This window comes from Phoca vitulina, unplaced genomic scaffold (genome assembly GCF_004348235.1).
Source record: "Phoca vitulina isolate PV1807 unplaced genomic scaffold, GSC_HSeal_1.0 scaffold2, whole genome shotgun sequence".
Classification (NCBI taxonomy): Eukaryota; Metazoa; Chordata; class Mammalia; order Carnivora; family Phocidae; genus Phoca; species Phoca vitulina.
In genome coordinates this window covers 67,569,164-67,596,967 of record NW_022589705.1, presented here as the reverse complement: position 1 = coordinate 67,596,967, position 27,804 = coordinate 67,569,164, and the positions used below count along the sequence as shown (strand labels likewise).

Here is a 27,804-nt window from a genome sequence, read left to right as displayed (position 1 = left end):
TGTGAGGCCCCGGGCAGCCTGCACATGGGCATCCTCATGCCGTGCCTCGGCCCACACTTGACCACACGGGGTACCGAAAGATGGGTGAGCAGGGGACTGGAGCCCAACGGGCTGACTTTTCAAGACCACTGTGTCCTTGTGGGGGCTGAAGCAAGAGCCTGGTTAACACAGCAGAGAGTGGGGTCTGCTGGCTTCAACTGCAGGAGTGTAAAGGCCCTTGCCCACCCCATCTCCAAGTGCTGTGTTCACAGACCAGGCTGGGCTGGGCAGAGAGAGCTCCACTGCCAGAGCTTTGGACCCAGTGAGGTCCGGCCTAGCAGGCATGCAGGTCAGCAGACATCACAAGTCCCTCCAGCATATGCTGGGCCTAGAGACCCCAGGGTTGGATGAGCTCTGAGGCTTGGTCAGGGAGCTTTTCCCTCCCTAGTCATTTATGTCTGATGGATCCCTGAACACAGAAAAGGAAAGTTTACCTTTTCACTCCTTTAACAAAAACATGCGGAGCATCTGTTGCGTGTTAGGCCCCCACGTTGGCCACAGGGATATGGCAGTGGGCAACGCAGTCTCATCCCTCCTGCCCTCAAGGAACCCACACTCTGTGGGGTGTTGATACCTAGTGCTTAGCACTTCCACAGGCAAGCCCTCAACCCAGCCAGGGATTAAGCATGGCTTCCTGGAGGAAGCAAAGGCTGTAAACAGGTTCCAAGGTACCCACTCAGGGACCTGGGTGGCTCAGTTAAGTGTCTGCCTTCAGCTCAGGTCATGATCCCAGGGTCCTGGGATTGATCCCTGCTAAGTGGGGAGCCTGCTTCTCCCTCTGCCTGCTGGCCCCCCCGCTGGTGCTCTCTCTCTCTCTCTCTCTGACAAATAAATAAATAAATAAAATCCAAGATACCCACCTAAGGAAGAACAAATCTTAAGGGGTTTTACTTAATGACTATGTGCAAGGGATTTTATGACCAACTTGGCTTTGTATGGACTGAAACCCCCAAATCAGAAACTCTGTCTTTCCCCATCTCCCACCTCTCCTTTCCTCATCTTTCTGTCTCCCCCTACCTCCTGCCCTTTATGTTCCTCACAGAGCCACGTGGTCTCTAGTCGCTTTCGATTTTTCAAGGTTTGCAGGACTGGTGACTGATTGGATGGGGTTGCAGGAGAGAAAGAGTCCGTGTTCCTGGCCCTGTGACAGGATGAATGAGGATGCCATGGCCTGAGATGGGGACTCCTGACGGCCAGCAGATCTGGGATGAGAGAGAGAGTGAATTCAGTTTACCCGACAAACATCCAGGGAGTGGTATGGAAAAGGTTCTTGGTTAGATGAGAACTGAGCCCAGAAGAGAGGCCCAGACTGGTGACAGACTGGAAGTCATCAGCATACAGTTGGCGGTGGCCAGGATGGTCCAGGGGGTAGGAGAAGAGGGGAAAAAGGGGTGGCCTAGGATAGACCCTGGGAGGAGCAGGAGATGGTAAAGGAGATGGAGAAAGGGTAGCCAGTGCGTAAAGTATAGGCCATTGAAGCCAACGGGAAGTCAGCAAAGAGCACGCATAGTTGGCTAAAAAGTATATGTTTTTAAATTTGGGAAAAAAACCAAGAAACTAAACCAGCTCCGAACTCAGAAAACCGGGCAAAATGTCTAAAGATACATAAAACTTACAATACCTCCCCCACAATACACCAAAATTACCAATAGGTAAAAAACCACTGACTGGGAATATTCATTTTTGATCTATTTGTCATCCGGATCTAATTGTTTGCCCAGAATCACCGGAGCCAGTCCATCCCCTTCTCACACACCAGGGGGCGCACATACACTGTTTCTGAATCCAAGTTCTGGGCAAAAGCAGGCAGTGAATTAGGTGAGAATCAGAACTTGACCCCTCAGCCCAGACCGGCAAACGCCACCTCCACCCCTGCCCTGCACATTAACGCTGTGATGCCTGAATCCAGGTGCCTCAACAATCCCCAAGCTTCATTTACTTCTCACCTGACCTCCGAACTCACAAAGGTATCAGGGAGACCCATAGAAGATCAGAGACCCCCAGGGGTCAACTGACCTAGGGCAGTAGGGGCAGGTGCCCATTTTCCCAAGGGAAGGAGAGGGCTGTGTGGCTGATTCTTAAATGGTGGTGACATGGACTGGGAGGGTGGGTCTGGAGCAGATGGGGAAGGGGGTGGTTTCATGCCAACATGTGTGGCTCTTGGTTTGGAGCTCACCAAGTCTCCCTCTGAGTTAGGACTTGGAATGAATCTTCAGGTAAGTTATAGGTTTAGCCCAGAAATTTATAAGGTCAGCATTTGAGTTTGTTATGAGAAGTCAGAAATTCAGTACCAAGGGTTTTTTGTTTTTTAAAATCAGGTTTGGGGGACATTATTAAGTCTTGAACTCAGGGACCAATGAAAGACTTGATTCAGGTTCACAGTTGGAATTGGTGTAAGTATTAGGGTGTTGGCCAGCCTCTGGCTGGGGTTGATACCAGGTCAGATAAGTAGAGGGTGAGCATGGGGATGAAGATTTGTGCGGAGTTTCCACAAAGTCAGTCTCATTAATCTTGCATTCTAAGATTATTTCTAGAGTTGGGGTAAATTAGGGTCTTAAATTGCCCCAAGGATTTGTGGGGTTTAATTAAGGTCGGTATCTGCAGTAAGGTTCTTTTCAGGTGACCCAATCCAGTTCTGGAATTGGGAATCCCAGTTCAGAAAGTATTGGTGTTGACCTAGGACTGAGAGTTTTATGTAAGTCTTGGGGTTCAGAAGAGAGTAGTGGGGTCCATAGCAAGGTAGCTGTTGCACTTTAAGGTTCATATAGGGATCTGGGGATCAGCGTTAGTGCTGGGGTCCACTGAAAGACCAGAGTTGGTGCTGGTGTCACTATTAAGTTTAGCTGGGTAATGATAAAGGGGTTTAGACTCAGAACTGGTATTTGGGGTCAATATAGGGGTGCAAATTAAAATGACTACTTGTGCCAGTGTGGGAGCAGATTTAGGAGTTTGGACTCAATATTGTGTTTGGGGAAGGGTCTGGGCTCACTATCAGGTGCAGATTTGTATAGGGAGGAAATGGGGTCCTAGAGTAGTTACCAGGTTCATATTAGGAGTGGGAGCCACTCATAGGATATGGACTTCGTATGGGAGTTTGGGTCTGTCCTTGCTCATGACTGGGGTTCTGGTCCAATACTGGAGCTCCAGTCGGTTGAGACTCAGGATTGGGTTGTGGCCTCGCTGGGCCTACCCGGCTCCACCGCTCTACGAGTAAGAGTGCACGAGGGGAGGGGCGGCGCCGGGGACGCGCACGGCAGGGGCAGGGGCGCGGGCGCGGGCGCGAGCGCGAGCGGGGGCGCGCGGCTGGAGCTGGCGCGGGAGCGGCGGGAGCGGTGGCGGCGGCGGCAGAGGCGGCGGCTCCGACTCCGGCTCCGGCTCCGGCTCCGGCTCCGGCTCCGGCTCGGGCTCCGGCTCCGGCTCGGGTGGCGGTGGCGGGAGTGGGACCCGGCGGCGGCGGCGGCGGCGGCGGCGGCAGAAGAGCAGCGGGAGCAGCGGCCCCAGCGGCTTGGCGGGGGGGGGACATGCGGACCGACGGCCCCTGGATAGGCGGTGAGTGACCCCCGGGCCCCCCTCCAGTCCCCTCCGCATCCGTTCCTTCCCGGCTCCCGCCGCCCCCTCCCCGCGTCCTCCGAGCGGGGCTAGAGGCGCCGCTTAGGCCGGGCCGCGCCCCCACCTGCCGCGCCCGCAGCCTCGGCTGGGCCCCCCCTCTGAGCCTGGCGCCTCCTCCCCGCGCTTACCCCGCGGCAGCCGCGTCCCCCCCCCCCACTGGTGCCGCCGCCGGCTGGCTAGCTCCTCGCCGCCCCCCGCCGCCCCCCTCCTCCCCGCCCTCCGCGCCGCACCTGAGCCGCAGCCCGCGCCCCCCAGTGCAAAGTTTCCCTTTGCATTTGTGCTCCGCGTCCTCGGTCCCGCCTCGTCTCCCCCCCACCGGCGGGCCGCGCTCCGGGGGCGGCCCTCCACCTCCCACCGCCACCCCAGCCCCGGGCGGGTCCAGGCCGCGCCCCCGCCCCCGCCGCACAGGCGCCCCCTCCCAGCCGGCAGGGGATCCGCAGCCGACGCGCCCCCGGCTCGCTCGCGGCCCCGGCGCACGTGCGGGCCCGGGGTTCGCCGGGCGCGAGTTTGGAGCCCCCCGCCTGCCGCGGTCGCCGGCACGGGCAGGGGAGGGGCCGGGGCGGGCTGTGCCCACCCCCACCCCGGCGCAAAGACCTGAAGGCCCCGGAACGACCTGTCCCGTGAGGACGTGTCCACTCGGACCCGCTCCGGAAAGTTCACTCAGTCGCCGCCCCGCGTCCCGTCCCGTCCCGTCCCGGTGTGCCCCGGTCCCCATCGCTGTGCCCACATTTCAGGCTCAGCTTCTGTTTTCCTGGGTGTTTTGGTCTCAGTGCCCTTCAATGTCTGTATCTCTGTCTCCCTGTGTCGCTGCCTCCCAGTCTCACCCCCCGCCCCCCCAGGGTTTCTTCCGCTGTGTGTGGCTCCCTCCCCGGGCCTCTCTGTTCTTCCTCCCCGCGTCTCTCTGTACTCCCTTCCCCATCTCTGGGTCTCTCTCTTTCTCTCTCTCTCTCGTCTCCTATTGGTTTTTCGGTGTCTCTGTCTCCCACTGACCAGGATCTCTGCCCGCGCTCTGCTAGGCCCCCTCCTCATTTCTCTGGAATGCCGCCTCTCTGGTTCTTCCATCCCCAGGGTGGGGGAGGGGCTAGGCTTTCTCCCCATTTCAACGACCCCCCCCCCCCCCCGCCCCGCGCAGTGCAGGGCCCCCAAGGTGGAGCAGGTTGGGCGGTGGTTGGGCGGTGGAAGCCCGGTACCAGAGCTGTGAACTGGAAGGGAGGGGATTCTCTGGATTCCCCTGAGGGCGGCCAGGCAGAGCCTGGGAGACTGGACTGCTGAGTGTTGGTGATGAAGGCTTCACTTTGGTTCCTGAAGAGACAAGGGCAGGGATCCAGAGTGACCTGGTGCGGAATCTGGCCAGAAAATCCAGGGGAGTGCATTGGGGTGGGAGGCCTAGAAAAAGATCCAGGAGGATCTTTCTGGGGGATCCTCAGTGGTGAGGGATCCCCTGGGAAGGGAAGGGATCTGCTGAAGAATCCTTTGGGAGGCATCAGAGATCTGATGGGATCCAGAGGAGGGTTCTGAGAGGAAATCTCAGAAAATTCTATGCTTGGCGCCTTATTAACTCTTGCTTCAGGGAGCAAGAAAATCCCTGTTTTTCACTGATTATATGAATGAGCCTAGGGCTTCAAGAAGGAGCAGGTGTAACTCCCCAAGCACAGCCCCCAACATCCGCAGCCCCGGGCACAGGCCACACACACACACACACACACACACCTTCATTCCCACAATGAGCTCCCCCCCCCCACACACACACACTGCACATCTACTTGCCTTCTTGCCCTCACACTTGCACACGGGGGCCTGCCCCGCAGCCGGAGCTCAGGCATCTACTGGGCTTGCGTGCCCATGCACCACTCTGTGTGCCCACTTGTGCCCTCATAGCACCCCTTTGCACATCCCGGGGAAGGGTGTGTGCACACTCACAGTCTAGCGCACTCTTCCTGCACACATTTTCTTGCACATTTTGGCTGGCTCAGTTTCCCCCTTGTGATTTGAAACGTGTCTGTAGTTTGGTTTTCCTCTCCAGTTGCTCTTTCCCTTCCCTCTTTCTTTCAGCAAGGAAATTGTTTTAATATTATTCCTTCCTTCCTCCTTGTCCTTCTCCCTGCAGCTCCTGACCTCCCCTCTGTTGAGCCTTGTTCACACTGTGAGCATGGGGTGGTGTCCAGGGCCTTGATTTGGGGGCTGGTGAAGCAGTTGGAGGGGGATGGCTGCAGGAAGAGTAGATGGGCTGAAAAGCTTTTCTTGGGAATTGGATTGATATGCAGCAAAATGCTGGCCCTGGTGGTTTATGATCTCCCTGCTGTCTCCCATCAGCCCTGACTAGGAGTTCAGTGTGGAGGGCCCTTAGTCAGGGGCAAGTGGGACCCAGGCCTCTTTGATAGAGACTGTGACACATGTCACAGCTTCTGCACTTTCCAGCTTCTTCCTCCCTGCGCCTCAGTTTCACCCCCTGTGAAATGGGACAGCTAATCCAGCCCGGACTGTTGTGAGCATCCAAGGGAGCTGTGGCAGTGGGTAATCAGCAGTGGCAGGCCCTCCTCGTGTGACCGACACTGTTGTGTGCTTGGGCCCAGCTTGCAGCCAGGGCCCTGCCCTTGAGAAGCTCATGGTCCCTGGGGGAACAGATTGCATCATGGGAATGCAGAGCAATTCACTAACCTCTTATTGATTGCCGACAGTGTGCCAGACCCTGGGCTAGGCACTTTCAGCCGGGCCGCCCTGCTTCCGAGGGGACTAGCAGCTGTGCGGAAGAGGCAGCCCTCCCCTCAGGAACTGCTGAGGTTGAGCTCAGCGTCAGTTCATCTAAAGCAGCTGTGGTCCTGAGCAGACATCACAAGGTTGGGGAAGCTGCCGCCACATGAGGCAAGGGAGAGTTCAGGGGTCAAAGTCAGATGACTTCCAGAAGAGACCGAGAAGGGGCTATCTGAAGTGGGTTTTGAGGAATGAACAGGAGTTTTCCAATTGAACAAAGAGCACTCCAGGCAGAGAAAATAGTGTGGGTGAAGACTCAGAGGTCTTGAGGTATTCTAAGGTATAGCAGATCCCAGAGGGCCTTTAATGTCCTGTAAATAGCTGTGACTTTACTCTGAGAACACAGAAGGGAGCCGCCAAAGATTTAAAGCTGGGGGAGGGGGAGGGGTGGAATGTGCTAGGATCAGATTTACGTTTCCGGAAGAGGATTCTGTGGTTATGGGAAGTGGATGGACCCAGGATGCCCAGTGAGGAGGGTGCAGGTAAGTCAGGTGAGAGGTGATGGTGGCTTGGACAGGGCAGTAGCATGGAAACAACTAGAAGGCACATTTATGAGGACAGGATGATTTATTGGATGTGGAGGTGGAAGAGAGGAAGAGGAAGGGGTCCAGGTTCCTGGGAGTGACTGGGTGGGGCCTTTCCTGAAGGCCCTGCAGCCTCACTGAGCTGGGACAGGGAGGAGAGGTAGATTTAGGGGGCGGATAATGAACGCGAGCTCGCGGTTGGACACGTTGTCTTTGAGATGCTTGGGACATTTGAGTTCCAGTGCGGGCCGAGGAGACATCCAGGAGGGGGCTGAGAGAGTGCTGAGCCGTGCTCGTCAGTGGTTAGTAAAGGCTCTGGTTCCAAACTGCTGAGGTGCCCCTCGGCTAAGGAGCAGTGTGACCTTGAGCAAGTTGCTTAATGTCTCTGAATGCGTCTTCTCCTTTGTTAGGTGGGTATAAGACAATTCCGTGCCTCGTGCTGTTGTGATGAGGATTAAGGCTGGATATGCAGGAGGTACTTAGAAGAGGGCCTGGCCTCTAGTAAGCATGATACCTCAATAGTATTAGCAAGTAGTCATTATTGAAATTATCGGCGGGGCTGGTGCAGATCCACCCTCATCAGAATCACGGGGTGAGGGCTGGCAAGGGGGCGCCTTTAAAACAATACCTTGTTAAGGTTAGGGGACCTGCTCTCCTAAAGTAGTTGCAATTCTGAACTGAGGTTCGCAGGTTGGAGGAGCTCAACAAGGAGAATGCTTGGCCCCAAGCTGCCTGCCCTCGTCATCATCTATGGGATTGTGTGTATTGCTCAGGTGTATTTGACCTTCTGGGGGGCTGGTGTGAGACTAGAGGCCTCAGTGTGCTCAGTCCCCCCTTCCCCCCCCCCCCCCTGGGCCCTGGGGGGCTAATGAAGTCCCGATGCACCGGTCTCTGTGGGCCCCCCCCCCCCCCCCCGATCAGAGAACGGTGGTTTTTGCTCCTCGGCAGTGTTTTAGCTGCTACTTCTGGGGACTGTTCTGGCGTAGCCATAGGGCCTGCCTGGGAGCTGCTCTGGAGGGGCCCCGGTGTCTCTGCTCCTCTAGATTTCAACTTGCTCCTTGTCCTGCTGCCAGAGAGGGCTCCAGGTGTGACACATGACCAAGAGCCCTCCTGGGGGCCATCCCTGAGTGGGTGCCAAGGACTCTTACCTGATCCTGGTCATTGCTGCCAACCTCACCATTTCTGAGGCCCTTCTGGGGGCCAACCAGGGATTCCAGACTTGGGTTCGGTATCAGTCAGACCCTTTCCAAGTAGCTTTCCAGTTGCCCTTCTGGGTGTATCTGGTGGTCCTGATTGTTCTGGGTTTGTGCCAGAGTGGGTCTAGAGTGGTTCTGGGAGCTGCTGCTGGTGAATGTGAGGGGTGATTCTGATTGCCTGTCTAGGTTGTTTTGGGGCCCGTTTGATCCTGGACTGGTGTGATGCCAGGTACTATTCTGGCTGTTCCAGAATCCTGCCCTCATGCTGTTCTGTGTGCTTTAAGGTCTTTCCCATTGCAAAGTTTTGTCTGTTCTCTGACCCACCTCCAGGCCATTTGGGACATAAACCCCTTTCCTGGTCAGTTTAGGTCATGCTCCTAGTGCCAGCTGGCTTAGGGACCCTCCCCATTCTCCGCCTCAGACCCTGTCCCTCTGCCCCAGGGTCCCTGAGCAATGGAGGAGCCAACAGCCTCATATCTGGCAGCATGAGGCCCCGGCGGGCGTCCCTAGACAAACCGGCCTTTGAGTCTAGGACATGGAAGCTGGTTTGTCTGGCCAGACCCGCCCAGCAGCCTGTGTGCTGGGAGCAGCGGCCACAGGGAACCTTGTGGAAACTCAGTGGACCTGGGGAGGGAGGTGTGCAGCCCTCCTGAGGGCCAGGGCTGTTGGTTCGGGCAGGGGCAGAGGCCAGTGGAGGCCAGAGAGAGGGTGAGCTGCAGGGTCAGCACGGGATGGTGGTGGGTCGGCGAGGCCCGTCTTGGTCCGTTATGATGAGCCTCCCGTCAATGAGGACGTTCCCCCATGCTGGCAAAGGTGGTCAGTCTCAAGGGAGGACGATTCCCAGGTGCAGGAGGCTGGCTTCGAGTTGGTGAGGGCGCTCCCTGACCCCCGTCCCTGAGTGTCCGTTTTGGGAGGAGCCACGGTGGAATTGCTGTGTTTGTGGGGATGGGAGGCTGAAGAGAAGCCCACTGCGACGTGCAGCCTGCCCTGAGTGGGCCCCAGTGGCGCCCAGTCGCTGAGCTGTGGCGAGGTGGGGACGAGACTGTGTGGGCATGTCTGACCCCCACCCCCACCCAGGACGGTGCCCACGCTTCTAGAGGGAAGAGCCGGGCTGTGTGGCTGTGTGTGTGCCAGGGGAGGGGGCATCCAGGGGCACACCTTCATTTTAAAAATTGTAGAGAAGCAGAAAGTCAAAAATAAATATTGCTGCTGAAGCTTCTTTGAAGGCTACGCGTGTGCTGGTGTGGTTCTTCCAAGCTGCAATGTTTTCTTTGAACTCATTCATGTGTTCATCCACTCATTCGTCATATCCTAACGTCCTGATGGAGCACCTACCAGGTACCTGCTCTCTCCTGGGTGCTGGGGCTACAGAACTGAGCCGGGCACACGCCAGGCTTATGGTCATGACTCGGTAATTGTATAAAAGAATAATTTGTGGGGCGCCTGGCTGGCTCCATGGGTTAAATGGCTGCCTTCGGCTCAGGTCATGATCCTGAGGTCCTGGGATCAAGCCCCACATTAGGCTCCCTGCTCGGCGGGGAGCCTGCTTCTCCCTCTCCCTCTGCCGCTGCCCCTGCTTGTGTTCTCTTTCTCTGTTTCTCTCTCAAACAAATAAATAAAATCTTTTTAAAAATTAAAAAAATATAATTCATGACATTTGTCATCACTACTCCTAGGCAAGGTCCAGGCATGTAGTCTGGGTCACCATGGAAGGCCTCCCTGAGAAAGTGCCATTGGCTCTGAGATCTAAGGGATACTTGGCAGAAGCGTGTGGGCAGCATGTTTCGGGCACTGACAAGGCTGGAGACTGCACAAAATGTGGCACATTTGAAGATCAGAAGAGGAAGTTCTTGTGGTTGGCTGGCAGGCCAGAGCTTGGGCCAGTGGGGCTGCAGAGGTGGGCAGGGCTTCTGCTCTGCTGGGGGGGTCTCAGGAGGGCTAGCTGCAGGGGTAGTGGGGGCCTCAGTCTGTGTGTTGCTCATGGCTCTATGCTGGGTACCTGGAAAAAAGCCCAGCACATAGTAGATGCTCAGGAGTCCTGAAAAGAGTGAGTGAGCGAGTAAAGAGATGGGCATTTTTACTGAATGGGAAATGTCCTGCACGAATGGTTTCGAAACCTACTTTTTTTTTTTTTGTCATAAATAGCAGGTTTTGAATGTCTTTCTGCGTCAATATCTACTCTGCTGTGATGAAATTCTTGGTGTTTTCTCATGCTTTACTCTCTCTCCAGGAAGGAGCGGAGACCCCGATGCCCTGCCCTCAGTGCTGGTTGTCCAAGAGTGACTGACGTGAGCAAGCAGAGACCTGGTGAGTGTGCCCCAAGAGGTGGCAGGGGCCGGGGGCATAGAGGGGTCCTGTGGGCCAGGCTGAGCAGCTGGGATTGTGAGGCAGACTGGTGGGGAGCCGTGGAAGGGTTGCCACGAGGCGCGTGACCCGGTCCGGTGTGCACATGGCTGAGCGATGGTGAAGGACCAGGGAGGTGGTGATGGAGGCAAAGAGAAGGGATGTGAGTGCCTTTTAGGGACGTGGAGGAGACAGGACATGGTGAAGGGCTGAATGTGGGACATGAGGGAGGAGGGGAGGTGTCAAGGATGGTGGCTGGGTTTCTGGCCAGAATGCTTGATGGAGGTGGGTGGGGAGTGATACACAGCTCGTCAGCTGCTGTAGGTGCGAAATAGGCTTCTGGGTGACGTTCTGGGACTTACACTGGGATCTGTCTGCTTTTCCATTCACTGTGTTTCTGGAGAAAAGTCTGTTCCCATCAACTGTACGTTGTGGTAGAAAGAGCAAGGCACTCCCAAGATCCGGGCACCTCCTTCCTTGTCTCTTTCACTTCCGTCTTTCTGCCAGAAGCACAGAGCAGGTGGGTTGGGGTTGGAGATGGATCATGGTGAGCCTTGGATGTCCAGCTAAAGACTCTAGACTTTTTCCTGAGGGTGATCTGGAGACAATGATGGATCTTAAGCAGAAAAGCACCATCCGTGCATCCATCTCTCCACTTGCCCATCCATTGAGTCCCGAAACATTATCTGTGTGTCTGCTGTGGAATCAAGCAGCAGAATGCACCTGAGGGCCATGATCACCTTGGCGTTCTTGTAAGCCAGCGGGGGCACTGGTTTGTGTGCAGGGCAGACAGGGAGCAACCTGAGGCAGGAAGCCCCCTGAAGAGGTCCGTGCTCCTGAGGTCTCACTAGCATGCTGTGGCTGGAGTGGAGGCAGTGTAGGCCCAAACTTCCTGACCAGTTGGGGTGTGTGGGGTGAAGAAAGAGGAGAATTTGAGGAGGATTGGCTGGCTTGGGAGACCAGGTCAGTGGTAGTGCTTGTCACTAAGATGGGGACCAGGAGGAGGGGCGGTACTGGGGAGGATGAGCTCTGGTTCAGCCATCATTCAGTAAGCTCCTGGAAGGCCCAGCCCATGGCTCTCTCATTCATCTCCCTGCCCCTTGGCTCAGGGCCCAGTAGGGCCCCCTGAATAGTTCTGCATGGTCAGCTGATGAGGAGGGTCGTGAGAGATGGGTCTGGCCTAGACAGGAAAAGGGAGTGAGCATGTATTGGGGATCTGCTAGGGGCCCAGTCCTATGCGTGGCAAGATGGGCATTGGGATCATGTAGATTGTGCAGCAGGAAGGCTGCGTCGTAGGTGGGAAGGGTCAGATGGGGAGGCATGTGTCCCTTCACTTTTCCGTCCTCAGATGTTGGGTCTGACCTACCTGGGAGCCCATTCTCAGCAGGAAAGGTGCCTGAGAGCAGAGTTCTCTGTCTTGTAGAGAGGCCGCTTGCTGATGGCCTGTGTGAAAGGGTGTGGGAGATGTGCTGTAAGGCCTGGCTTCTGGAGGTGAGGCTGACTTTGAGGGGGAGGGGAGGATGCTCTAGGATCCTGAGGCCCAGGTACAGCTGATACAAGGGTTAAGCCAGGCTGGGATGCCCAAGGTGCTCATAGGGGACTGGGTTCTGGGGTAGGCCCTGGCCTACATCAGCAAAGGATCTTGCTGTCTCTACCAGGTTTTCTCAACCTTAATACTATTGACATTTTGGACCAGTTAATGCTTTGTTGCGGGGGGCTGGCCTATTACTGTAAGATATCTAGCAGCATCCCGTGTTTCTCCCTACGAGATGTCAGTAGCACTTGCCCCCAACCTCCAGTTTCGACGATAAAAAATGTCTCTGGACGTTGCCTGATGTCCCATGGGGGTTGGGAGGGCGGCTACAGAATCACTCTAGATTGAGAACCCCTGGTCAACACCACCTCTTGCTGCCTTCACTAAACCAGGGACGATCGCTTGAGCTGAGTTCTGAGGGGTGAGTCGGTGGCTGGGGGCAGGAGAAGGGCGTTCCTCCCGGTAGAGAGGTCAGCAGGTGCCGAGGCCTGGAGGTGCTGGTGAGCATTCACCCCAGGGAGGCTCCGCTGCCTGAGGAAGGAAGCTGGAGGGCTGGTGGCTTGGTAGGGCTATAGGTGTAGGCAGGTGCCTCTGCTCGTCCCCTTGGTCTTCTGCCCCCAGCTGAGCCTCTGCTGGACCTCGTGCCCCCTGGAGAGACTCTGGGATGCGCTTCCTAAGTTTCCCCTCCATTCCCCGGGGAGCCCAAGAAGCCAAGGGCTGCAAGAGGGTAGGGGGCCCGGCTGTAGGAGGACGGGCGGGCTGTTGCAGGCTGTGCTCACGGACTCTGGCCACCTGGCTGGCAGAGGGAAGCTGCCTGCTGCTGGCTGCCTCCTTCCCCGGGGCCGGGCTCGAGGCTGAGGCTGATTTATTCCCGTCATAATCCCGCGGTCGGTTTGGTGAGAGTTGGAAACATGTTGGTTTTCCTTCCCAAGTGTAACAAGGCCTGTTTCCGCCTCCGCGGCTGCTGCTGCAGTGCCACGCGGTGAGCTGTCCAGGACATGACAAAAGGGCTCGGTCAGCTGCCCGCGGCTTTGACCGTGAGCGGCTCCCGGCTCTCCCTGCCCTCCCTGCCCTCCCTGCCCTCCCTGCCCTCAGGCTCCTCTTGCCCAAGTGTTGGTCTCTCCTCTTGGCCGGCCCCTCTGGGGGGGGGGCCCTGGGTGCCCCTCCTCCTGTTGATGTCCATTTTGGGGCCCCAGCCTCGGGGGAGCCAGGGTCCTGGTCTGGGGGTGGGGGAGCTGTAGGAACAGGTGGTATTTGGAGACTAATTAATATTTGTGAATAATAACACGTGCCCAAGGGAAACAAATCAATCTGTGTTTGCATATTCATGAAGAGGACTCAGAATGATCCCAGCTGTTCTCCAGCCAGGGATCCCCCCCACTGTCTCTGGCATAACATGGTCTCTCGGGTGGGGGAACCCATTGAGGCTGACAGGGGTGCTTAGGTTGGGCTGCATGGAGGTGACATGGCCTCTGTGTTCCATACATTTCCAGGGCATTCTTATTTGAATCTTGTGGTTTGGTGTGGTGCCTGGCCCTTCCTTTTTCCTCAGAGCAGTGACTCGCAGGCTTTTGGATTTCACAAACCAGTACACTTTCCAAGAGTACTTGGGGTTCAGATATGGGAATGGCAATTTTTTATTTGGCCAAGTAAGGACATTATAGAAAATACTGCTATCTGTTATCACCCTTATTGCATACAAGAAAGGACATTTTAACACTAAAACACAATTCGAGAATAAAGGACAGTTCTTCCCAAGAAAGGGCATTTGGCAGCTTTACACTGACATAGCAAAGGAAAAGGATATATCAAAACCGTTCTGAATGTGGAAAAATCCCATCCAATTATATTCCTATAATGTCGTACGGTATGGAATTGTTTTCCTGCCCCAGTATGTCAGCGTGGTGGAGCCAGTGGCCCACAGTGCATTTCAGAGACAAGCCTTCGTTAATGTCAAGAGTGCAGGCCTTGTTCTCATCTCAGTTGTTAGAAACGCAGACTCACCCAGCCATGCTGGGGGAAGTGGACACTCAGCTCTTAACACTGTTGCACTGGATTCAGAAGGTTCTCGGCGACCCCAGCAAGGTTAGCATTAGTCCTACCTCCCTGCTCCTCTCCCACCTTCTCCCCACAGGTGACCCTGAGCACTCCGGGGTGGGGACAGGGCCGAGGTCTAGACCAAGGCGAGGCCCAGGGATCCAAGACTCGGAGGAACGGGGCCCAGGGCTGGAGGCAGGCTGTGTTTCCAGAGTCTGGGTGGACAGCAGCTCGCTCTCACTGGGAGCTGGTGACCCAAGAAGCCCCGGCTTGGACAGCAGTGTGCCTGCCGGAGTACTTCCTGAAGAATGTGTCCGTGTCCATGCGTTCCCTGTGTCTCCGGTCTCTGGGTAGCCATGTCCCTGTGTCCATGCACCTCTGGGAGAAGCTCTTCGGAGAGGGGATGTCTTTGCTTTCAACTTCTCTACCTTTGTCCTGCTTTCTGTATCTGAATAGTGTGCTAGTATCCCAGACTCAGAGACATAGGGAGCCCTTGGAGTCCCCAGGTTAGTGTCACTTGTCTTTCCCACACCGGGGCTGGGGTTACCAGAGGCCCCAGTTCTCCTGACACCCATGGCCGGAATCTCATTCTAGACTGTACCACAGGACCTCTGTTCTGGAGTTAGGCCCCCTCGATGCCTGTACTGGGGACTCACACCCCATGATGTCTGTGTTGGGGGGTTACACCCCCACAATAATGTACTGGCAGGTTATGGCCCGGTAACGTCCGTCAGGCAGCTCTACTTCCAGTGGGGTCTGGCCCGGACAGCCACACCTCCCCGATGTGCCCCCCTGGGAGTTACGGTGCTCTGATTACTGTAGCGGGGCCGCTGCAGGGATATGCCGCCCGCCGTGAGAATCGTCCTGGGGGGTTCCAACCCATGCTCACAGTTCCAAGCATGTGTGCCTCCGTGACCTTTCTTCTTTGTAGCCTTATCGCCTTTAGTTCGTACCAGGGAGATCTGCCCCCCATGGTGTGTGTTCCTGTGGCTTACGCGGCCATGGTGTCTACCCAGGGAGGGGGTGCATACCCAGAATGCTTGCACCCGGGAACGAAACCTCTGTGCATATGCTATTGTTGTACCCCATGATAGCTGGACTAGGCCCCTCTTCCCCTGTCTTTTGGTGCAACAACACACCACTGAGCCGTAAACCCACGGTGTCTATACCAGGACAACAGGATGATTGTGTCAGGGGGCCGTGCCCCCGTGGCAGCCTGGCCAGGCAGTTCGCCGCTGCATGTCTGCTGAGAACTTTAATTCCATGGTTGGTGCTGTGGCTTCACCTCAGTGCAGTGGTGACCAAGCTCAGACAGGGCCTTGGTGCTAGGGGACCTCCTTCCCAGACCGGCCGTACCGGGCATCGTGGTGGGGACCTCCTCTCTCCGGGTCTCAGCCACTGGAACTTTGTGATCACTGAGTGGAACCCCAGGCATGGTGTCAGTGGGGCCGGATGCCCATCGTGCCCCTTCAGCTTTCTTGTTTTTGCTTCTCAGCTGCTGTCTAAGACTCGTAGCCAGCTCTTGGGACAAAGGACATCTCCTGCACTTTGCCCTTTGTGCTCAGCCCCTGCCCCACTTCACAGTCCTGCCTGTTTTGTCTTAGCACCTCTGCTTACCTACTGTCCTCCGGTCTTAGGACCTCTGGCTGTCCCGGTTGAGACCTGAGATCGAGTTCCAGTCAGGAGCAGAGCCATCTTTGAGCCCTGCCCCTTCACATTCCCTGGCCCTGGCACTTCCTTGCAAATTCTCCTACCACTGTGGGCCAGCTGGGACCTGGCTCTAACCTAGACTCTCCCACCGGAGTCCATGGGACCCCTGCAGGGCCCCAGGGTATGTTCATCATCACCCCCTGCCCCCTCTATGTCCGGGTGTGCTTTCAGAGCATTATTGAGGGACTTCTCATGTGCCAGCCACCTGCTCAGAGTGAAGTGTGAGCAGAGCTGGTGGACACTGTTGTGGGTCCCCTAAAGCCCCCTGGGTGGGGGGTCCAGCATCGGGGCTGTGGTGTGAGAGCAGTGTATCCGTAGTGAAAGCTTCACACAGGTGCCTGGCAGACGGCGGAGGGCACACCTGGTGGAGGAGCCCGAGGAGCAAAGGCCTGGGAGGCATTCAGCCAATCCCAAACACAGTCTTCCCTGTGCACAGGTGGCGGTCTCAGTCTGGAAGGCAGTTCTGAGCAAGCAGCTCCCGGAAGCTACTAGGCCACTAGGGCAAGGGCAGAGAAGGTGTGGGTGGAATCTGAGGGTCCAGCACCCCCATTCCTGGCCACACCAGGGCCTCCCTGTGGTTTCCTTTTGGAGTGGGAAGGTGCCATGGGAATTGGGTAGGTTGAGGGTGGCCAGGCGGGGCAGCTCTGACTTGTCAAGAGCACGTCCTGGCGAGCCTGGACGGGTTGTGGCTTTGGCTTCAAGCCTCTGATACCTGGATTCTGTCTGCTGCGAACAAGTCTGTGCTCTGGGGCCTGTACTCAGCATGCGGGGTCTGGCCCACTGCCTCCTCCCTCCCTGCTGGGGAGAGAAGAGACAATGGGATGCCCCAGGGACTCCAGAGTCCCTGGCCTGCATGGGTCTGCTACCTTCTCACTGCTCCCTGTCTCTGTCTCTGTCTTGTTTTGTTTTGTCTGTGTGTGTCTGTGTCTTCTGACCCTGTTTCCCCATTCCTGTCCCCTTCCGGAGGCAAGTTGGAAACTCACAATCTGGGACAGAACAGCCCTGTACATCCTCTGGGCTCAGTGGCCCCCTGCCCTGCTACTCAGGTTTAGAGAATGACCTGAAGGCCTCTTGTGCTGTCTCCCTACAGTGTGACCATTGGGTTATCCTTGGGGTCACCGAGAAGAGGGGATCGGTGAGGAGCCTGGGTCGCCAGGGTCCGGTTGGTCATTGCACAGTCCAAAGTCGAGGAGGGCGGTGTGTCTGTGGAACCGGGCTCTGGATGGTCAGTGAGGATGAGCGGGGTCTGGGTGGTGAGTGGGGGCCAGGAGGTGGCACAGGTGGGCGATAGGGTCATCGCTGGATACCAGCTAACTGGCTGTGCCCTTCTCTCCATCACAGGTGGATTGTCCTGGGCTGTGGCTGGCCGTGGTGCTAGAGCCCTGGATGGCCCCTGAGCCAGCCCCAGGGAAGACGATGGTGCCCCTTGTGCCCGCGCTCATGATGCTTGGTTTGGTGGCAGGTGCCCATGGTGACAGTAAGTCTGACCCCTCAAGCTGCACGTTCCTCCTCGCAGGATCCTAGGGTGGGGGACATGGGCAGCTACTATGAGAGGCAGGATTGTTAGATACCTTCCCAGACCTCCTACTATTAGAGAACCCCCCCCACACAAGAAGTACTCCAGCCCCATGCTTCCTAGGAGCATCCTGTGGAATCTCTTAAGGCACTGCAAGGTGAGCATGGCTAAGTGTGACCCCGTTTTATGGAACAGGGGTGAGACATGTCCAGGATTCATGTGGTCATCGGGTGACGTGCTTAGGCGTGTACTATGTCTGCCACTGCAGATCTGTGCAGAAGACCCAGTGTGAGCCATGTCAGAATTGAGTGGGAATAAGGGGGTGGCACACGAGGAATGTACATAGGTGTGTGAATGGGATGCCGGCTGAGTCCACAGGTCCAAGGAATGGTCGGAAGCCAGAGCCACCGTAGCCCTTTCCCTGGGCCGGACTCTTGGGGTTCACATGTGGGAACACTGAGCCCCTCCTTCCCCTTCCCCACCATCCTTCCCCACTACCTTCCCCACCATCTACCATCCCCACCCCTTCCCCACCATCCTCCTTCCCCCAGCCCCTCAGCCTGGGGAATGGGGGGAAGATTGCACCTGGGCGGCAGGAAGCTGGGCTGTGTGTGTGTGTGTGTGTGTGTGTGCATGTGTGTGTGTGTGTGTGTGTGTGTGCGTGTGTGTGTGTGTGTTGAGGGAAGTGGGATCGTCCCCTGCCCAAATCTAACTCCGAACTTTCATCCCTTTCCTGCCGCCCTTCCCCCTGCCTGGCACTACAAGACTGGCCGCAGCCCTCCCCGTCACCATGGTTACCACTGCTTGGTTACTGGAGGGAGGCGGAGCACAGGGCCGATTTAGCCAATCTGCACACTGACTGGGAGGGGTGAGGTCGGAGCCAAGGTCCCTGGGGGAAGGGGCTGTTCCCAGCCTGTCGGGAGCCCAGAGGTGGCCAAGGGCCAACGTGGGGGTCAGCCTGGGGGTCAGCGGGCCACAGGGCTTCCATCACCCCCCACTCCAAGTATCTGGGCATAGATCTCTCTCCTTGCCCCACCCAGGCCCTTTCTCCTAATGGCTCATTAATTATTCAGGACCAGATCCCGGAGAGGGGTGGGACCAGGGCACCCCGCCCTTTGTCCTCTGAGGAGGGGCCCTGGTGGGGCTAGTAGGGCCAGGGGAAGGGGAGGGCCTTCCTCCTGGGGGCAGAGGGAGGGGGGTAGTGGAAGCTTTGAGGTGCAGGCCCTGGTGGGGGTGATCTCCAGGCCTGGCTGGGGCTGTTGGGGAGAGCTTGGGCCTGCAGAGGCAGGTTGGGGTAGAAGTCACTGGGTGTGACTCTGACGTTGGCAGGGAGGCAAAAGCTTGTCAACAGTCAGGTGTGGTCAGTAGCCCTTGGACACTGAAGTCCTGTCCTTGCTCCCCAGCCTCACCCTGGACACTCTCATGGCCTTTGGACAAGAGCTTGAGGGCTGAGGGAGGAGCGCCCAGCTGGGCTTTCAGACAACACATCCTGGGAGACTAGCTGCCTTCCCCTCCTGCTGTAGATTGAACATGCCATAACGTGTCCCCTCATACCCCCAAACCCGTTCCTCTTTCTGTGTTCTCTCTCCTGGCCAGTGGCATCACCACCCGCCCCACCACCCAAGTCAGAACCCGGGGCCTCCTCCCTGTCTCATACCCCACATCTAATCCATCGCCAGCTTCTGTTGTTTCTCCCTTCTAAACATCTTTGGAATGCATCCACCTTCCCTTCCGCTGCCTTCACCCAAGCCACCCTCGCTCTTGTTTGGGCTTTCACACGCAACTGCCTCCCCATGGCTTCCCTGCCTCCGTTCCCTCACAAGCCATTCTTCCAAAGTAAAAGTCTGGTTGAAAACGAAAGCCTGACTGTGTCACCCCTCAGTTTAAAATCCCTCATGGGTCGTCTGGGTGGCTCAGACGGTGAGCATCTGCCTTTGGCTCAGGTCATGAGCCCAGGGTCCTGGGATCGAGCCCTACATCAGGGTCCCTGCTCAGCGGGGAGCCTGCTTCTCCCTCTCCTGCCGCTCCCCCTGCTTGTGCTCTCTCTTTCTCTGTCAAATAAATAAAATCTTTAAAATAAAATAAAATCTCTCACTCTCCTCCCCTGTTGCCTTCAGAATCAAGCTTAGGGGTCTCAGTGCTTCTCAAGGCCCTGCATTTTCCAGCCTCTACCAACCTCATCCTTCACTCTGCCCCCCTGCCGTGTAATCCCGCCATGCTGACTTCTCTGTCGCCCATGCGCTTCCCAGGCCTCTGTTCCTTTTAATCCCTCTGCTTGGAACACTCTTCCTCATCCTCTTCCCTGACCAGTTCCTATACACTTCCTCCAGGAGTCTGGGTCATGTGCCACTTGGGGGGCAGAGTGGAACAATACTTGGAGCAGAGTCCCAGAACCTCCATGCTGGTCCCTTGAGACCCAGAACCCAAAGACCAGGGTCTGGAAGGTAGGAATCAGCTGGAGATGCTGAAATAGGGTGAGTGGGGCTCTGCTCCCAGGCAGACAGCCATGGGAGTGGGGACTGGGCTGGGAGCTATGGGGACCTTGGCCCGGGTCTTAAGGACCTGCTAAATACACTTTTGGATCTGTACCCTTTCCACTGTGGCCAGGCTTAGACTGGGCTTGGGAGACTTCTAGCCAGGGATGAGTGGGCAAACGTGGACAGAGCTGCTGCAAAAGGTAGGGCAGGCGCCCCAGAGAATTGACGACCAGAGCAGTGAAGCGCGGAGCGGACAAATGTGTTTCTATAGGCCTCTTAACGAGACAAATGAATGGGAGCGCTGGCCTTTGAGGGGAGCGGAGGGAAGGAGGGTGGAGAAGCAGCTGCCGAGAGTTAGCCCAGAGGCCCCAGCGTTAATGCCGAGTCAGCTCCAGTGGAGACCCAGGCACGCGGGGTTGGGCAGTTCCCGAGCCCAGGGCTTCGTGGTTTCTCAAGGGGAGCGGCTTGTGGGTCTGGAGGTGGTCCCAAGCAGGAAGAGGTTTCTGCTGCTCTAACGGGCGAGTCAGGTGCCAGGTGTCCACACAGGCCTGCCTTCGGACCCTGCCGTTCGAGTTACTCCAGCGTGTGCTCTGTCGGGGGGCGGCACCAGCTCAGAGGTAGCGACCTAAGCACCTGGCTCGGGCGCCAGGAGGCTTCCTGGAAGAAGGGAACCCTGAAGGGTGACTGGATATTTGCTAATGGGGGGTGGTGCATAATGGGATGAGATTGGGTCGGGGGGACATTAATGGCCCTGGGCTTCTCCATGGAGCTCATGAGAGAGCTACAGTGAAAACCTTTTGTCCCCAGGCAGCATGGGACAGAGGCAGGGATGCAGCACAGGTGATCAGGTTCGAGCAGGGGCCCTGGTTACGGCCCAGTGACTTGGAATCATAAGAGCCCAGAGCAGGATGCCCCACAGCTGGAGGGGTAGGGGTGAGGGTGGGGTGGGGGGCGGGGGCCTGCGTAGCTGAGGGTGTGTGTGTGTCATGTCATACCCCCGCCCTGCCAGCCTTATGGGTAGGCAGGGCCACCGGGTGGGTAGGACCTGGTGGCCTGCCTAGACTCTGCCCTCTGTGGCGCTTCCGGCAGATTGCTTTCTCTTTCTGGGCCTGTTTTCCTATTGCACAACGAGGGTAATCATTCCTACCTGGAAAGGTTAACTGAGGTCCCATGTTCAAAGCACCTGGCACTTAGTATGTGGTCCCTCCGATCGAGGCCACGACCTGGGGCTCCCTGTGTGTCCCCTGGGAACCCAGGGGTGTCTCTGAGCGGGCTCCCCTCTGGAGGGTGCCAAGAGCGGTCATAGGAGCTAGAGTTAATGAGTCCCCAGCTCATTAGGCAGTTCAGGGCCTGGGAATCCACCTCTCCAGGAGCTCCCTCCCCTGCCTTGCTGTCCCTCACTGCCTCAGGGCTGTGTGTCTGCTCTCTGCTTCCGTGTACGCATGTGTGTACGTGTGTGTATGTACTCCACAGGGAAGGCACAAAATAGCAGTCTGTCTCCCTGTGGAGGAGCCTCCAAAGTGGCCCAGTTTGGCTGTGAACAGCCCCCCCACCAGAGGTGTGCCTACCCTCTCCCCAAGCCAGCCCACTGGTTTCCTTTATGAGGCCACTCATTCCCACTGTGCATGGGCTCCGTGGCCGCTTGCATGGAGACTGTCCCAGGGCATACCTCTGGGAGCCGCTGCCTGAAGAGCTGTGTGGCCCCCGACCTCCATGCAGCGAGGAAGGGGGGCCAGGGGGTTGCAGAAAGCCCCTTCTGGCACGTGGTCTCTGAAGTTCTTCAGACCCTCCCTGAACACCAGCTCGGGGTCAGCACCGGGCCGAGTGGTCAGGGTGCCTGGTGTTGACAGCAGTCAGTGTAGCTGTGATCAGTGCTGGAATGGGAACCCCAAGGGCAGCCGGACGCAGGGCAGGCTCCCACGGGGGGTGGGGTGCAGGAGAGGGGCAGGGCTGCGCACACGAAGGCAAAGAGGCGCCCATCGGCCTGGCCTGTCAGGGCAAGTCCACCAGGGCCGAGCTGTGTGCCAAGTACAGTGCTTGGCCCATGGAAGGTGCTCCGTTTGGAACGAGTCGAGAAGGGTGAGCCTAGAGAGGTTAGCAGGAGCACGTGTGGGGAGGGTAGCAGGGAGAGAGGAGTCAGCACCGAGTTTGTAGCTGGGGAGAGCCCTGGTCAGATTTGTGCTCCCCAAAAGTTGGCCTGGTGAACAAAAGGGTCAAGGGCTCGGTAGGGCTTTGGGACAAGGACGAGCTGGGCTTTGGCTGCAGTGCTGGGTGAGGGGACCCTAGGTGGGAGTCGGGGTGGGGTTTGGGAAGCCGAAGCCGAGGCTGAGGCCGGAGACAGGGGAAGGGCCTGTCCCCTGGCGCACGGGGCTGGGGAGGCTCTGCCAGTTTGGCGGGTGGGTGGGCTGGGCGGCACACTGGCTCCTCTCCAGGCTCCAAGGGGGCTCTGCCTCCTCGGTGGCCCCAGGCCTTGGGCCCCCATCCAGCCTCCACACAGTACTCAGGCTTTTTCCCTTCTCGCTGCTTTCTCGTGACCTAGACCTGGCTCTCCTCCCCAGCTTCTGGTTCTTTGTTTGGCGGGGAGGCCCCGCCCCCCGGCGTGCTCTCCCAGCCATTCCGGTTCAGCAGGTTCCAGCCTCTGGTTTCTGCGGCTGACATGTTGAGGCAGGAGCCAAAGGAGCCCAGCACCCTGGGCTGCTTTCCCTGGTGGAACGGGCTTCCCCCTGGTGTGGAAGGAGCTGCAGTCTCCATCCTCCTCGGGCATCCCCTTGTCAGGTCCCTCCTTTATTTGTTCCACACCCCTGTGTGCCAGGAACTGGTCGGGCAACTGGGACAGGGCAGGAAGCAAAGCAGGCATGGTGTCCGTTCTGCCCCGGGGTATTGTTCTAGGTGGGGAAGCAGCTGTGAGCCAAATACTCGCCCCAAACATAGAAAAAGTAAAAACGTCACGCACGTACTATGTAACAAACTGTGAGCAGTGCTATGAGAGAGGCAGAGGGAGTTACCAGAGAGCTTAAAACCAGGAACTGAGCTAATGGAGTAGGGGACAATGACAGAGAGACCAAGGGAGGTTTTCTGAGGAAATGATGTTTAAGTTGGGATCAGGAAAGTAAAGAGGATGTCTAAGAGGTTTGTGGTGGCAGAAACAGCTTATGCAAAGGCCCTGAGGCCACAGGGAACATTGCTTATCCAGGGGATGGGAAGCCAGGGCTGGTGGGGGTATGGGGTGCGCATGGTGGAGAGTGGCTGGGGTTAGACCTGGCAGGGCTCTGTCCACCATGAAATGAGTTGAAATTTTGTTTTGATAGCAGTGGGAGGCCGTCTCTGGGTTTTAATCAGAGGAGAGAGGCAGTTCACTCTGGCTGCTGAATAGACCAGAGTGGAGGGGGCAAGACTGGAGGCAGGGACACAGCTTGTTGGGCTGGTGGAGTGTCCAGTCAAGGGAAGGTGGTATCTGGACTAAGGTGGTGGCATTGCAGGAGGAGATCACAGGAGATCACAGAGCTGCTGGTGTGCAGGTCCTCGGGTGTGGGGGAGGGGTGCACACCCAGTGGAGCGTGAGTGGGCAGAATCCTATCCGAGAGGACCCGTCTGAAAGGACCAGCAAACAGGGACAGGCTCTGCAGACCAACACAGACTGGGAGAGTCTGGAGCCTCCTTCAGAGTGTAGTCGGAGGAAATGTGAAGCAAATTGAAGCTTCTAGAACCTCTGTTATCCCCAGGCCACTCTGGCTCCCACCAAGGCTGCCCTGGCTCTTCTGGCCCAGTGGCCTCATCCCCTCTATTCCAAGAGCAGTCAGGTAGGGCCCGAGTTTCCATCCTCCATGGAGCCTTGGGTGCTGGTGCTGGAAGATGAGCTTAAGATTTAGAATGCCAGTCAAACCCTAGCTCCACCCCCATATCACTCTGTGACTTGTCCGTTACTTAGCCTTCTGAGCCGCCATTGCTCCATCTCTCAAACGAAGACGCTAAGACGACCCGCGTCATTGTTTCAAGACTAATAATATGAATGAGAGTCTGCACAGACCCTTGGGTCACTAGCACCATTTTGCAGATGAGAAAAGGGAGGCTCAGAGATGATGAATGACTTGCTTAAAAATTACATAAAGCGGGGTGCTCAGTAAGGTGGTCCCCTTCCTGCTCTCTGTACCTGCAGCTGTGACTGCTGACCCAGTGGTTCCCCAGCCCCTCCGCTCCTCGGGGACCGTGCCCATCTCCACTGGACCCTGGATCGGCACCCTCTTCCTTTCTGCTGCCTCCTTGCCATCAGCATGTAAATATTGTCTTTCATGTCTTAGGAAACCAAAAAAGAAAACAAGATGTAAACCTCCCTCGGCCCCTCATCCCCTCTAGGTGCCATCTTTTCTTCACAGCCAATGTCCTGTAAATGGTCACTGCACTCTTCCCTCTCCTTCCTCACCCCCCACTCACTCCTCCACCTTCTTCGGTCCGGCTCCCCCCAGCATGCCACAGGCCCTGTTCTTCACAAGGCCCCTCTGTTCTGCACCAGGTGTCTTGGAGTCAGACAGGCTTGAAGTCAAGTCTCAGATGTGCCACTCATTGGCTGTGTAACTTTGGGCAAGTGACTTGACCTCTCTGAGCCTGTAAGCTGGGAATAACAATGATGAAGGACTAGATGAGATAAAGTTCCTGGTGCAGAGTGGGTGGTTAGGGAGAGATTGTCATCATGGCACACACACGTTTCTGTGCCAGGGGCTGTGTCAGGTCGGGCCGGGGCTCACCAGCGCTGAGCAGGTGGTCTGAAAGGTCATTTCTCACGGTATTAGCCTTCCTAGAGCTGTTCATTGGCCTGATTAATAGGAAATGGATCCTCTGTCAGGATTAACGAGGCGTTGCTACGTCTTAATGAAAGCAGGTTTCTCTGGTCTTGTGGCCCCGGGAGGTGGGATTCATGGGGACAGGTGCTCCCGGTCAGCCCTGGTGTGTGCACCCAGGTGATGTGGGCATGGCGGTACAGTGTCTGAGGCCCCTTCTTCCTTCCCCTCCCCCACCTCCCGGTGGCCACCCTGGGGAGATGTACAGGCTAGCTATATCAGAAGGCAATAACCAAGTCAGTGGGGGTGGGGGGGGGGGGCAGATTTACAGGAAAGCATTCACCTGGGAAGACGTCCAGAGATACTTAAGAGGTGGAATGTCTAGGCCTTTCGGGACTGCTGGTATGTAGAGGCTGAGAGAGGAGAAGTCACGGTTTCTGGCTTGAGCTTAGGGGTAGATGGAGGTACCATCACCCAGATGGAGAGTAGTGGGGGAGGGACAAGTCTGGGAGAGACACTGGGGCAGCTTTCCGCATGCCTTTGTCCTCGAGCTTGGAATTGATGGGGGGGAGGGGAGACAGAGTGTAGCAGTTAAAGCATGGACTCCAAACTCAGAACTCCTGGGTTCAAATCTCAGGTCTGCCACAAACCAGCTGTGTCATGTTGATAAATCCCTTAACCTCTCTGTGCCTTGATTTTCTTCTTTATAAGCACATGCAATTGTAGCACCCACTTCATATGCTAATAGCTCTTTGAATAGTGCCTGGCACGTAGTAAACACTTTATAAGGGTTAGGTGTCACTATTAGTGTTTTCTTTCTTTTTCTTTTATTTATTTATTTTTTAAGATGTTACTTATGTATTTGACAGAGACATAGCAAGAGAGAGAACACAAGCAGGGGGAGTGGGAGAGGGAGAAGCAGGCTTCCCGCAGAGCAGGGAGCCCAATGCGGGGCTCGATTCCAGGACCCTGGGACCATGACCCGAGCCGAAGGCAGACGCTTAACGATTGAGCCACCCAGGCACCCCTCTTTCTTTTTCTTTTAAAGATTTACTTATTTATTTTAGAGAGCGAGAGGGGGAAGGAGGAGAGGAAGAGAGAGAGAGAATCTCAAACAGACTCCATGCTGAGTGCAGAGCCTGATGTGGGGCTCGATCTCATGACCCTGAGATCATGACTTGAGCCGAAACCAAGAGTCAGACACTTGGCCAACTGTGCCACCCACATGCCCCTAATGTTTTGTGTACAGATCTTCTTGCCACCATGCTCCCATGCCTACCAGCTGTGGAGTGTTGGCCATCTCTGTAGGACTGTGCCATGGTGACTTGGTGTCTCCATTTCTCCAGGCAAACCTGTCTTCATTAAGGTCCCTGAGGACCAGACTGGGCTGTCAGGAGGAGTGGCCTCCTTCGTGTGCCAAGCCACAGGGGAGCCCAAGCCGCGCATCACATGGATGAAGAAGGGGAAGAAAGTCAGCTCCCAGCGCTTTGAGGTATAATCTTGGGTAGGAAGGGGCAGGCAGGGCTCCCGGTCTGCCTGTCCTCTTCCGGGGTCTGATCCTACATCCCTTCTCCTTCGTCTCCCTCCTCGGGGGCCTTTCGGAGGTGGGAGGATGTCTGACCCTGAGCCGGCTGTGAGCCTGTGTCTGTCCTCTGGCAGGTCATTGAGTTTGATGACGGGGCAGGGTCTGTGCTGCGGATCCAGCCGTTGCGCGTGCAGCGAGATGAAGCCATCTATGAGTGCACAGCCACCAACAGCCTGGGAGAGATCAACACCAGCGCCAAGCTCTCAGTTCTCGAAGGTACGTGCCGGGGAGCAACGTGACGTGGAGGGCGGGTAGACCGGCGTGTGGGAAGAGCCAGTCAGCCAGCCCTGCCCCTGCCGTGGGCTGGTGTGTGTTTGGCAGAAAGGAGAACTGGCCATCTTGGCGTCGGCAAAGGTCAGATGTGGACGGGGATGGTCACTGGATGTGGCCTGGACTGTGTAGCGTGTGCCTGGTGTCTTTGTATCCTCCTGCGGAGCCGTGGCATTGCTCGGGTAGGGTCTGAGGTCTGACTTGACGCGTGGGGCTGCGGTTGTCTATCGTCTGGGTGACGTGGCTTGTGGCAGCGGATCTGATTTTCCTGTGGAGCCTGGTGGGGGACTCCAGAGAGGTGTGTTCCCTATAGCCCTTAGGAACAAGGGCCCCAGGCTGGGGGCTAGGACTGTGTGTGTGGATTTTAGTGCCTTCTCCCCTCCTGGCTCCTGCATTCATTCACAAATACTCCCTAATGCTGCTGTGAAGTCCAGAGCGTCATCTGACCTGGGCCCTGCCCTCGAGACGGTCTCCAGTAAGTCTTATGGGGGCAGCTAGGGTTGCACAGAGGAGAGGGAACTGTTGTCTGAGCTGAGCCCGAAGGGTAAGTGGGAGTCGGGGTGGGGGCCTAGGCAGAAAGAACAGCAGCAGCATGTGCCAGGGCCCAGAAGCAGGAGAGAAGGGGGCTTTCAGGGAACTCTGAGTTGCTCAGTTCAGCTTGGGGGGTGGATGGAGTTTGAGGGCACAGAGAGACGGTGGGGTGATCTAGAGAGGCTGGAGGGCAGATCACACAGGACGTGGCTGAGAAATGAACTCTCCTGGGGGTGTAGGAAACCATGGGTGGGGGGGGTGACATGATCGGCCCCCAGCCACAATGGATTCATCAGCCTGAATATGTCTGTGTGTATTTTCAAAATATAGCCTTGATTGTTGCCTTTTTTAAAAAAATTGCGGTAACAATACCTGTTCACTGTTGAAAATTTGAGAAGTATAAAATAGCACATAGGAAAAAGTAAAAATCACCTGTTATCTTACCTCTACCAGTGACACTTGATTATTTCCTTAGGGTCCATTTTCTGGGCAGGCATTACGTATGCAGTTAACCCTTGAACAGTGCAGGGGTTAGGTGTGCTACCCCCCCCACCCCCCACCCAAGCAGTGGAAAATCTGCATATAACTTTTGATTCTCCCAAAACTTAACTACCAATAGCCTACTATCTACTGGAAGCCTTACCAATAACGTAAAGTTGATCAGGGGCACCTAGGTGGCTTAGTCGTTTAAGCGTCTGCCTTCTGCTCAGGTCATGATTCCGGGGTCCTGGGATCGAGCCCCACGTTGGGCTCCCTGCTCAGCAGGGAGTCTGCTTCTCCCTCTGTTCCTTCCCCTGCTTGTGCTCCCTCTCCCCCCTGAGATAAATAAATAAAATCTTTAAAAAAAAATGTAAAGTTGATTAACACATATCTTGTGTATATATTATATACTGTATTTTTATGATAA

The 27,804-nt window shown here is 56.5% G+C and overlaps 1 protein-coding gene across 17 annotated transcripts in view; it reads left to right on the top strand.

Annotated features, from left to right (window-relative positions):
* The first annotated feature begins 3,500 nt into the window (after positions 1–3,500).
* Positions 3,501–27,804, top strand: part of PTPRF (protein tyrosine phosphatase receptor type F) — an 84,680-nt gene continuing 60,376 nt past the window's right edge. For 16 of the 17 annotated variants that reach the window (XM_032431029.1, XM_032430984.1, XM_032431020.1 and 13 more), the window contains exons 1-5: positions 3,501–3,588; positions 10,350–10,426; positions 17,085–17,220; positions 25,858–26,003; positions 26,171–26,312. In XM_032431029.1, coding sequence (XP_032286920.1) covers positions 17,130–17,220; positions 25,858–26,003; positions 26,171–26,312 — 379 coding nt within the window. In that variant the 5' untranslated portion in view covers positions 3,501–3,588; positions 10,350–10,426; positions 17,085–17,129. Of the gene's footprint in view, positions 3,589–10,349; positions 10,427–17,084; positions 17,221–25,857; positions 26,004–26,170; positions 26,313–27,804 lie in introns of those variants that run through there. The other variant, XM_032431037.1, reaches the window with a different exon arrangement.